Source organism: Ostrea edulis, chromosome 1 (assembly GCF_947568905.1).
Source record: "Ostrea edulis chromosome 1, xbOstEdul1.1, whole genome shotgun sequence".
Lineage (NCBI taxonomy): Eukaryota > Metazoa > Mollusca > Bivalvia > Ostreida > Ostreidae > Ostrea > Ostrea edulis.
In genome coordinates, this window is record NC_079164.1 from 94,066,891 (window position 1) to 94,080,465 (window position 13,575).

Here is a 13,575-nt window from a genome sequence, read left to right on the forward strand (position 1 = left end):
GGGCAGATGAACTGACAGACGGACGACGCCATACCATAATTTGACGGGCGTATAAAAACGAGTTTGTCACAATAACATTTTGAAGATGTAACCAAAATCACACAAAATCAGTTTCCACTTTAGCCAATGTTAACACATTTCAAGATTGTGCTTAAAATAGCATTAGTGTAAAATCTAATGGGAAAAAAACAATCTAATTAAAATTAGATCTTCCATCCGCTCCCCAGTTTTCGATACGCCGCGACGTATCGAAAACTGGGGAGCGGATGGAAGACCTAATTTTAATTAGATTGGGAAAAAACTAACCAGAGTGTCCGTTTAAAGAACCTCGACATTCTTGCCAATTTTGATGCCAAGCTTTGCCATTTGAATATTCACCAGAAGAAACAAGTTTAACGTCTAATGGCTAATTATCCCCCAGCTTTCTGAATGATCCAAAAACACCAATACTGTTTATCATGATGGCATAGTGTGTGACGATTTGTCCATCAGACAGCATCCTTATCGTTTTAATCCATTGCTGGACAATGACTTATTGAGTCAAGTAAAACTGATTGGAGCTCATCTTTAGTACCGAAACCTGTCGGTACCTATTGAATGTGTACCGACTTCAGACTTCGTCACGAAAAGACTCTTATTCGATTCCCAGAATCCATGACTGTATTTGTTAGTAAATTTGATCTGATGAAAGGTTACTGGCAAGTACAATTAACTGAGATGAGCCAGTGAAATACCTGTATTTGTGATGGACTGTTTCAATACAACGTAACGCGTTTTGGCATGAAAAATGCCCCATCTACAACATGTACCTTTAAGAAGATGATTCATTCCCTTCTCCATGACCTTCAAGCATGTGAAGACTACGTTGATGTCGCTATCATCTACAGCGACACATGGCATGAAAATCTCATAATCATGCGTGCATTCTTCGGCAATCTAGCTACGGAAAAGTTAACAGTGAACCTTGCGAAAATTACTTTTGTCATGCTACTGTAGAATATTTAGGTCATAAAGTAGGTCAAGTTAATGTTACACCTATTGGCTAAAGTGGAAGCTACATGTATCATCGTTCCTAATTTCTAAATACGAAGAGTTCATAGGATAATTAGACATGACTGGTTTTTATATAGAAACATTTGTCCAATTGTTTCCTCAATAGTTGGTCCACTTACCAACCTATTGCAAAAGTGGGTCAACTTTGAATGGACAAAGGACTGTGACGAATCATTTCGCAAAAATTAAATATGTCCTATATAAACTGTCTAGTTCTTTCAGCTCCAGATTTTTCTAACGTAGTCCAATCCTTTTATGTTGAATTTAATGAGTTTTATAGACTGGAGTGTTGTACACTGCATTTAAAATCAGGCTGAAATAAAACATTACCTTCCAAAGAAAAAAAATCCCGTTTTAAATACCGTCATTTGCATTAAAAAAAAATTCTAGGTTTTTCGTTCTAAATATAAACACTCCCGAGAGTTTCCGAAAGTTGGAAGTTAGTTTCATTGCAGGAGTTATCTTTTCCTGTGCGTGATCGACGACAATGCAGACAGCTTGAATTATTTTCGTTTATAAAACTCATTAAATTAAATAAGAAAGGATCGAACTACGTTGGACTTGTATTACGAGATGTTTGACACCCTTTGGATAGGAAGATTCGATCTGTTTCTTGGAACTATTTCATCCTATTTTGTACCATCCCTTGTTCCCCTGTGCATACATGTAGGTCAAATCTAGTAACCTTTTAGTCTAACCAATCAGCGCATAAATCGACGGTGTTAACTCGGGTCATTCGGAACACTGAAATCTTGCTACACTGTAATATCTGCCGAAGTATTCCGGCAATATCAACGTGCCAGACACGGCGACGACACCTTAAAGAGTATATACATATAGTTTGTTTATGTGGATGTTCATTTGTTGCAACTTGTACGAGAGACCAACAGTGAATGGAACTCCCAAATCAAGAAGTTATATGAATTGAAATTAAAACTTTCAGAGGACAAGGTTGGTGTGATTTGACCGGTGATTAATTTACCACAGGGCGTGGAGGATAGGAAAAACTGCCATGCAATCTTCATTATTCAGCACAGCTAATAACACATCTTTCTGTTCCTCTTTTAAAGATCGAATCTTCGAATCTTTCAAAACTTATAACGTGCGCCAACATTCGATCGCCATGATTATTATTTTCCCGAACTTTTTGTTACCGAATGCAAATATTAAGAGTTTTCCGATTGGATGAACATATCGATGATTATGCATGACTAAAAGGTCACTAGATTTGAACTCCGAATGCAGTTTCGTTACATACTTGTGTAGCGATATACGTGAGCGGATCAAAGGATCTAATTTTAATTAGATTGTGTGGTAATAAGCATGCTACAGAATTTTACATCTGGAGATTGGATTTAAAGACCGATTTGTGACAGTTTATGTTCTTGTGTGTGAATTTTGCTCGGCGGTAAATCAACTTTATAAGTTAACAATTTTTTTCACTGGCATAATTTTCTGTAAATAATTCTAAAAAGATTGTTTTAAATTTGTGATTGTTTTTGCTGGTCAAGATAAGGGTTTTTCTAAGTGAATTATAGTTATCACAATGCACAAATTTTGTTGAATTTCTTCATAAACCAATAACAACATAATTTCAACATGGTGGAATTAAAAAAAAAAGTTTAAAAGTTTACTTTCTGCGACAGTTACACGGTTCATGTATGCATCAATATACAATGTACCTACCAAGCTGTTGATTGTCGTTCGGGTGTTTTTATCAATCGATTTCATTCAAAGTGTCGCTGTGACACTCTTCGGACCGCATCTATTGCAAATGCTTGAACGAATTTTTTCTAAAATATACAGCAAACGGTTGTCGCATCAATTCGACACATGTGATATTTTTTTTTCATTGATATCACCCGTTGCCAAATTTCCTATTGCTAGATATTATCAACCTAAATGTGTTGCAGATTTTGGTAATTGGAGTAAGAGCTGATGGGCTTTTACATTAGGCTTTTACGCTTACATTAGGCGTTTACGCTCACAGGGAAACGTTTTTAAGCCAATCAGATTCGAGTATTTCACACGAAAGCTTGTAACATACATCTCAGTACATCTATAGTATCCAGTCTGGGCGTTTGTGCATTCACAGTTGAAGTCACAACCATCCTGCCATCTCTGACCCTGGGTGTACTGCCTTCCCTTGTAGACACAGACAGCTAAGAATAGAAAACAATGTGAATAAATTTTTCACGAAAACCACACTTGGTTTTAAGTCGTCGTTCAAGCTCATTATCCTTGTAAAGCACAATTTTTTCAGAAATGAAATCCCGTGGGGATCCGGGTTAGAAGAGGTCCTCAGTACCCCCTTACTCGTAAAAAGCGACTAAATGGGGCGGTCCTTCGGATGAGACCGCAAAAACCGAGGTCCCGTGTCACAGCAGGTGTGGCACGATAAAGATCCCTTCCTGCTCAATGGCCATAGGTGCCGAGCATAGGCCTAAAGCCCTTCACCTGCAGTGGTGACCTCTCGATGCGAGTGAAATTTTCTCGAGAGGGACGTTAAACAATATTCGATCAATCAATCAGAAATGAAATATTATATGAAGATATTGGCGGCAATTGGTTATAAAAGAAAGTTGAGCATATTTCAAAAATAGGTCAAGCTCACTGGAATAAAAATTCCTTATTGTTCCGATTAGATTAACACTTGTTGCAATATTTAACAACATGTTTGCTAAGGGATATGCCCTGCTGTGTGGAGCCTTTGTTAATTATCAGACAGTTACTTGTACCTGCTACAGGGATTCTAGTGGGGGATGGAGTTGTGGGGCAGGCCTGAGTGTTACAGGTTCCCGTCTCTATCGCATGTCCGACGCACATTTTGCCGCCATAGCCTGGTGGTGGATTGTTGCATGAACGGTATCTGGAGCGAGTGCCACCCCTACAGCTTTTGGTGCATGGAGACCAGGATCCGAATTGGCTCAAACTTCCATCAACTAAAATATGAATTTTGATTAAAATCGCCATAATGAGTATAAATGGAAAAATAAACATCGGTTGCACCTTTCTTGTTCCTTTAAACTGTGTAACTTATCACGTTAGTGGACCGTAGATATTTAGATAGTAAGGTCGAATTTCACAAGCGTTTTTAAAAGTTTTTCCCTACTTATTCTGTATTTTAATTTTAAATCATTCATGATACAAATACATTATGGAATATATATTTCGGTGTATCTTGGATTTATTTATTATTAGGTACATGTAAAGTTAGGGTCAATCAGACATTATTCTATTATCCTGGACCAATGTCCTGTGGTCCTCGTTACGGACATTGGTAAAACTGATACGAATATATGTTGCAGGCCACAACTTTATAAAGGAAACACATATATTTAGAAACGCATAAGGCTGGTTATTACGGGAGGTGCATCAGGACCCTGACCTTTCGTCATGTTTCCAATATCTAAAAACATTTTGACACAAGCGTCAAATTGGCCGCAAAACGCCGATCCCGATACATAAAAGAAACTCCGATCACGTCCGAATACAATTTCCAAAAATCTCGAACAAAATACTTGTTCTAAAATAACATAAACTTCTTACTTTTCATTATTATTTGATTGGCTAGGTAAATTAACTCAGTACTCATCTCTATCTTGTAATTTTTAAAAATGCTAAGTGCGATAAGCACACCTAACTTTATGTATGACATGTCAAACGTTGCAATATTTGGTCTTTTCCATTTGCTTTCTGTATTTTCCATTTGTATTCTATGTTTTTCATTTGTATTCTATATTTTTCATTTGCATTATATTTATATATTTGTATTGTATATTGATCGATTGTATGTTGTTTAACGTCCCTCTCGAGAATTTTTCACTTATATGGAGACGTCACCATTGTTGGTGAAGGGCTGCAAAATTTAACCCTATGCTCGGTGCTTACGGCCTTTTAGCAGGGAGGGATGTTTATCGTGTCATACCTGCTGTGACACGGGGCCTCAGTTTTTGCAGTCTCATCCGAAGGACCGCCCCATTTAATCGCCTCTTACGACAAGGTTCTGAGGACCTATTCTAACCCGGATCCAAACGGGACAAATTTTTCATTTGTATTGTACATTTTTTCGTTCATATTGTAAAATTTTTCATTTGTATTGTACAATTTTCCATTTGTATTCTATATTTTCCTTTTGTATCGTAAATTTTTCATTTATATTCTATGATTTCCATTTGCATTATAAAAATTTCCATTTTCTGTATACTGAGGATTGTTGATTTTGAATTGTTATGAGGGATTTCATTGGTCAACGTCTCTTCGAGAATTTTTCACTCATATTGAGACGTCACCAACTGTATCCTATCCTTAGCGGACAATGCCATAGCAGTGGGTGTTCCTTAATTAACGTGCCAACACGTTCCACAACATGAGATATCTGTTTTTAAAGGCATTATCTGAAAGAAAAGTGATTCTCACCTCTAAATGCCGAGCGTTTGACGAAGAAGCAATTACTACCTAATGATTGGTGCAACCATGGTACGAGCGGAGCTTGAACTCAGGACCTCACGGCCACTAACCAAAGAATACACATATACCACTGACTGCCGCGTCCGGTTCCGTGTAGGACGAGCTGAACATGTAGCTACAGTGTACATATAGCAATGGCGAATCCAACGCCGGGCGCATCCCCTCACAAATATGATATTTTTATAGAAATGTCCAAAATGGCATCCACGTTTTATTTTGTCAGAACTCAGTAGTTTCAGGGGACTTCGTCCCACCCCTCCTTGAGTCCCCACCAAGGCTTTGCCCTGGACTCAGTGGGGATCTCAAGACAGCTCCCGGACATCCAGTCGTTTGTTCATAAATGTATAGATCCGTCACTGGTTAAACACGAGGTTGATAAGCGAGGGGAAGTCACGATAGGCTCATAAATTGTGACTATTTTTTTTTGGTGGGAGGGGGGGGGGGCTTCACGTCATTACATTTACCAGATACGGTGCATGTTCTTTCCTGCTAAACGCGAACTTCGTGTAAAGTATCTTGAACAGCTCGAGCATAACCATATATGATAAACGATGAAATCCTTTGTAACAAACAAACAAAACATCTTGAATACAATACAAATTAAAAAAATCTACAATACAAATGGAAAATGCAGAATACACATGGAAAGTATAGAGTACAAATGGAAAATTATACAATACAAATTACAATTTATACAATATAAATGAAAAAAATATGCAATACAAATGGAAAATATAGAATACAAATGGAAAATCATACAATGCAAATACATGTACATATATTGTGTCATGTCATAGGGCGCAGTGTTGTGGATTTTCTATACAAAATTGTCGTAACATTTTAATACACCTTGAATATCTATTTAACATTACTGCTACTGAAATTTAATTGGTTTGAAAGTTAGTCAAATGTAACAAATTCCGTTTACATGAAAAATAATTTATTAACAAATTCCGCAGAAAACTTTTTCATTTCGCAGAAAAACAGCGTAAATCTTAAAATGTTTATCAAATAGAGACCTAGCTGCAACAATGTAGCCCTATCCGGTTTTTTTTTTTTTTTTTTTTAATTCTGAAGTTTTCGGGATAGGGCTACAATTCCATAGGATCTCCGTAATGGTGCAAAATAATTTAATGAATAACCGATAATAAGCTCCGTGTATTAGTTCCAAATATTGTTTACACCAAAAGGGGTACCAATTTTGTGCTTGGGCATGTCTAATAAAGGTGTTTTTCATTAAACATCATGTACAGCATGCAAAATTCTTCATAGCTCTGCCATGCTTGTTATCGCGAGATCTTATAGGTGGATCTACTGAAAAACCTAAACATTGACAATCAGCGCGAAAATGTACATGTAGTTACTCGAGCCACTCCGACAAAGGAAGGAAAATCATATGGTTGCAGAAAGAATTTACATTTTGCTGTTCGTTTTTTAACTTAATATTAAATCTAAACCTTTTTAATACCGACGTTTCTCCTCCGTACTTCTCCATTGATGTAAATACTACTCTATATGGCATATACAAATAACTTGACAATCGGAAGTTGAAACTTCAGTACACCAAAAAATGGCGCACAAATATGAATTGAGAAATTGGAATATATCGAAATTGTTGAAAACGGTAGAATAGAGCCTCACAAATCATAAGGTGCAGGATGTAAATTTATATATTGACTAAGAAACATAGAATATAGTTTTATTTCCGTAGAGAAAGTCAGCAAATGTTTAGAATGATCGAAAATGTTGCGGGAGTGAATCACTCCCGCATTTGCACCATTGCGGAGATCCTAAGGAGTTATAACCCCCCCCCCCCCAAATCGGAGAGGGCTACATTATTGCAGCTAATAGAGACCCGCCTCTTGGCGGTCAATTAACTAGGTCATAGTTCTGTAGTGGAGAAAGAAAAGATGAACTTGACAATTTCAATTGAAGACATTGGTTCCTCTGAGCAACACTATAGGATATGTTATGTTGCGTTAAAGCCCTTTGATCCGCTCCGTTATTGTTATGTCGCTCTTAGCAATAACGGAGCGGATCAAAGATCTGATTTTAATGAGATTGCATGGGTATAGACGGCGAAAATATCAAACGAACAAACACTTATAACGAAAAATTCGATTGTCAATACAGATTGGACAGTCATTCAAAACAAACCATGCAAAACTAAACATCCTCCGAATTAATGTTAGATGGCGTGTAAGGACACAATGGTCTCTTGTCCTTTAATAATGTACCGAACATTGTCCTTTCACCAATAAAGACACATATTTTATTACAATCAATAAGTCAATAGTTTGAAGCATGTGAAAGAAACTAAGTACATTGATACCAACCTTCACACGTTCTTTTCTTTAGTTCTTCCTGCAGGGTGTTCAGGGCATCAAAATTGGAAACAGTAAAGACGTGCTTGTCGTCAGTTGTGATGTGTCCTAATTCAGCACGATTAATTCCACTGCCAATACCAATGGCGAAAGTTTTGATGTTCATTCCATGGAGTTTGTTGGCCTGTGTTATGGTGGCCTGACGGTCATTGGACTGACCATCGGTCATCACAACAAGGATATTGACCACGTGGTCTCTGTCCCCAGCAGCCGGTTTGAAGTCGTGATCCATAACATATTTCAAAGCCAAATCTGTATGTGTGGAACCCGATTGGTAGGGCACATGACCGATGGCGTTTAATAATGTAGATTTGGATGGATATTTGTTCATGAAAAATTGATGATGGGGAGTCGTGGCAAAAGTCTCCACACCAATCTGCACATTTTGAGGTCCAATGTCAAACGTGTTAGCGAATTTTTTCACAAAATCTAGCTGCTTATTAAAGTTTGTGGAACCAACAGATCCCGAAGAATCAAGTAAAAACACAATATCTGCTTTTGTGACACAAACTGCAAATTTAGAAATATAGGTTAATTGATACTGCTTGTTATCTTCACTATCAAAAAGAAAATGTTTTGGATCAGAATATACAAAAGTGAGATAAATTGAATGCTAACATGCATTTATTCATTTGTATACGAAACATGTTTTACAAACAGCGCTTAACTGGATACAACTTTACATTTTACGTGGATATGATATGCTACACATTTATACAATTTCATATATTCAGAAACAATTTAAAATAAGCTGTAAATATCCCTAACATTGCCCAAGTCTTAATTAAGTAATACAGGTCATTAACTAATCCTCTAAAATTCTAATGACTTTACTCCGATATTTTGTTTATCAGCTTTTAAACGATACAAATACGTTTAAGCTTAATTTGGGAAGATCATTAATATAGTGGAATAAAGTTTTCACCTGAGGATAGGCCATATTTACAGTATGTAGCGATATTTACACCTTATTACTGTAGATAGAGATATGTTTAGCTTATTCATTATACAGATAGCGAAATGTTCATCTTATTTAATATATAGATAGCGATACTTACAGCTTATTCATTATACAGATAGCGATATTTACAGCTTATTTATTATATAGATAGTGGTATTTACAGCTTATTTATTATATAGATAGCGATATTTACAGCTTATTTATTATATACATAGTGATATTTACAGCTTATTTATTATATATGTAGCGATATTTACAGCTTATTTATTATATACATAGTGATATTTACAGCTTATTTATTATATACATAGCGATATTTACAGGTTATTTAATATATATGTAGCGATATTTACAGCTTATTTATTATATACATAGTGATATTTACAGCTTATTTATTATATACATAGCGATATTTACAGGTTATTTAATATATATGTAGCGATATTTACAGCTTATTTATTATATACATAGTTATATTTACAGCTTATTCAGTATTATATAGATAGTGATATTTACAGCTTATTTATTATATACATAGTGATATTTACAGCTTATTTATTATATATATAGTGATATTTACAGCTTATTTATTATATACAAAGTGATATTTACAACTTATGTATTATATAGATAGTGATACATGTATTTACAGTTTATTTATTACATACATAGCGATATTTACAGCTTATTTATTATATACATAGTGATAGTTACAGCTTATTTATTATATAGGTAGCGATATTTTCAACTTATTTATTATATACATAGCGATATTTACAGCTTATTTATTATATAGATAGTGATATTTATAGCTTATTTATTATATACATAGCGATATTTACAGCTTATTTATTATAGAGATAGTGATATTTATAGCTTATTTATTATATACATAGCGATATTTATAGCTTATTTATTATATACATAGCGATATTTACAGCTTATTTATTATATAGATAGCGATATTTACAGCTTACCTATTATATAAATAGCGATATTTACAGCTTATTTATTATATACATAGCGATATTTACAGCTTATTTATTATATAGATAGCGATATTTACAGCTTATTTATTATATACATAGTGATATTTACAGCTTATTTATTATATACATAGCGATATTTACAGGTTATTTATTATATACATAGTGATATTTACAGCTTATTTATTATATAGATAGCGATATTTACAGCTTATTTATTATATACATAGTGATATTTACAGCTTATTTATTATATACATAGCGATATTTACAGGTTATTTAATATATAGATAGCGATATTTACAGCTTATTTATTATATACATAGTGATATTTACAGCTTATTTATTATATACATAGCGATATTTACAGGTTATTTAATATATATGTAGCGATATTTACAGCTTATTTATTATATACATAGTGATATTTACAGCTTATTCAGTATTATATAGATAGTGATATTTACAGCTTATTTATTATATACATAGTGATATTTACAGCTTATTTATTATATATATAGTGATATTTACAGCTTATTTATTATATACAAAGTGATATTTACAACTTATGTATTATATAGATAGTGATACATGTATTTACAGTTTATTTATTACATACATAGCGATATTTACAGCTTATTTATTATATACATAGTGATAGTTACAGCTTATTTATTATATAGGTAGCGATATTTTCAACTTATTTATTATATACATAGCGATATTTACAGCTTATTTATTATATAGATAGTGATATTTATAGCTTATTTATTATATACATAGTGATATTTACAGCTTATTTATTATATACATAGCGATATTTACAGGTTATTTAATATATATGTAGCGATATTTACAGCTTATTTATTATATACATAGTGATATTTACAGCTTATTCAGTATTATATAGATAGTGATATTTACAGCTTATTTATTATATACAAAGTGATATTTACAACTTATGTATTATATAGATAGTGATACATGTATTTACAGTTTATTTATTACATACATAGCGATATTTACAGCTTATTTATTATATACATAGTGATAGTTACAGCTTATTTATTATATAGGTAGCGATATTTTCAACTTATTTATTATATACATAGCGATATTTACAGCTTATTTATTATATAGATAGTGATATTTATAGCTTATTTATTATATACATAGCGATATTTATAGCTTATTTATTATATACATAGCGATATTTACAGCTTATTTATTATAGAGATAGTGATATTTATAGCTTATTTATTATATACATAGCGATATTTATAGCTTATTTATTATATACATAGCGATATTTACAGCTTATTTATTATAGAGATAGTGATATTTATAGCTTATTTATTATATACATAGCGATATTCACAGCTTATTTATCATATACATAGCGATATTTACAGCTTATTTATTATATTACATAGCGATATTTACAGCTTATTTATTATATACATAACGATATTTACAGCTTATTTATTATATACATAGTGATATTTACAGCTTATTTATTATATACAAAGTGATATTTACAACTTATGTATTATATAGATAGTGATACATGTATTTACAGTTTATTTATTACATACATAGCGATATTTACGGCTTATTTATTATATACATAGTGATATTTACAGCTTATTTATTATATAGATAGTGATATTTACAGCTTATTTATTATATAGATAGCGATATTTACAGGTTATTCATTATAAAGATAACGATATTTACAGTTTATTCATGATAGAGATGGCGATATTTACAGGTTATTCATGATAGAGATGGCGATATTTACAGGTTATTCATGATAGAGATGGCGATATTTACAGCTTATTTATTATATATGTAGCGATATTTACAGGTTATTCATTATAGAGATGGCGATATTTACAGCTTATTTATTATATATGTAGCCATATTTACAGCTTATTTATTATATAGATAACGATATTTACAGCTTATTTATTATATAGGTAGCGATATTTACAGCTTATTTATTATATACATAGTGATATTTACAGCTTAATTATTATATAGATAGCGATATTTACAGCTTATTTATTATAGAGATGGCGATATTTACAGCTTATTTATTATATACGTAGTGATATTTAAGGCTTATTCATTATAGAGATAGCGATATTTACAGCTTACCTATTATATAGATAGCGATATTTACAGCTTATTTATTATATATTTACAGCTTATTCATTATAGAGATAGACATATATTTACTGGTTATTTATTATATATGTAGCGATATTTACAGCTTATTTATTATGTATATTGGGATGTTTCCGGTTTCTTTCCTTTAGATAGAGATGTTTACAACTCATGCTTTTTACTCTATAAGTACACAATTGAATTAAAAGTTCATACTTACCCGGCGCTTCTGTGCTTTGGGCTCCCCTCAGAATCACAAGAACACACGATGATATTAACAAAGTCTGGTGCATATCGGTCAATAATATCAACAAAGTCTGGTGCATATCGGTCATAGAACCCGGTGAATAATGCTCTAATCTTTTCCTGATCTGTCCTTTTATTGGGCGGTTTGAAGAACAATGGAAATTCTTTGCTAACCAGGCATAGGAAAATAATAATGCTTGCTCGTCTATCATGGTGAAGTTAATAATTTTTGAGAATGCTGTTTGTCTTCACAGAAGTTATACCTTTTGCTCGAGGATTTTTGTTTTCACTTTGAAAAACTATAAACATGCAATCTTGAAATACAATGAAGAAGCCTCAGTCTCTTGAAAATTGTTCACGAAGAGACGCAACGGTTTGCTTAGAGGCGCATTGATTTGTTAAGAGACGCAACGCATTGATGAACGAATGATTGATTGATTGAATATTGTTTAACGTCGCTCTTGAGAATATTTCACTCATATGGAGATGTCACCATTTGTCGGTGAAGGGCTGAAAATTTTAGGCCTATGCTCGGCGCTTACGGCCTTTGAGCAAAGAGGAATCTTTATTGTGCCACACAATCTGTGACACGGGACCTCGGTTTTTGCGGTCTCATCCGAAGGACCACCCCATTTAGTCGCCTCTTACGACAAGCAAGGGGTACTGAGGACCTATTCTTACCCGGATCCCCACGGGATGAACGAATGACAACATAACACTCGTATGTCCATTTGTTTTCAAGATTTGCTAACAAACTACGTCGTTATACATGCATGCATGAATTGACTAGTACACGTATGATGTTGAATATTTATTCCACAGTACAATACACATCTGCCCAAGAAAAGCTTCGATCTCACCATGGTACTGACCGAGAAGTTAAAAAGTGAACAAACTGGAATATACATATACTCCATCTACTCCATCTGAAGATATTTCTTGTCAACTCTCTTGTAACAGGCATGACTCTTCATATGAAGGAATATGAATTCCAGACCGTGTAGCAAGTTTGGCTGAAGTCGGTCTATTGGTGGGGGGTTTTTTGTCAGGAAGTTCAAAATACGATTAATGAGAAAAGCCGACCTACGAATGACGAAGAAACTTACAACTTCGTTGCAAATAAGAAAGAAAAATAACTATGTTTCTGATTGGAAATGATCTTCCTATTTAACTTGCTTGAGTCGGAGACAACAGTCTTATTAAAGGTAGCTCTGTCGTAAATTTTCATTTCCTCAAACACCACATGACTAATTTCAACCATCTTTACACAATGCATCCTTGTTATACTGGATTAAAGTTTGTGTAA

General features: G+C 33.4%; 1 protein-coding gene across 1 annotated transcript in view; it reads right to left on the reverse strand.

Annotated features, from left to right (window-relative positions):
- Positions 1 to 12,481, reverse strand: part of LOC125661546 (collagen alpha-1(XII) chain-like) — a 26,119-nt gene extending 13,638 nt beyond the window's left edge. The window contains exons 1-4 of the mRNA XM_048893926.2: positions 12,244 to 12,481; positions 7,860 to 8,417; positions 3,792 to 3,995; positions 3,101 to 3,215 (exon numbers count right to left, since the gene is read on the reverse strand). Of these exons, the coding sequence (XP_048749883.2) occupies positions 3,101 to 3,215; positions 3,792 to 3,995; positions 7,860 to 8,417; positions 12,244 to 12,481 (1,115 nt within the window). The remainder of the gene's footprint in view (positions 1 to 3,100; positions 3,216 to 3,791; positions 3,996 to 7,859; positions 8,418 to 12,243) is intronic.
- Between the last annotated feature and the right edge of the window lie 1,094 nt (positions 12,482 to 13,575).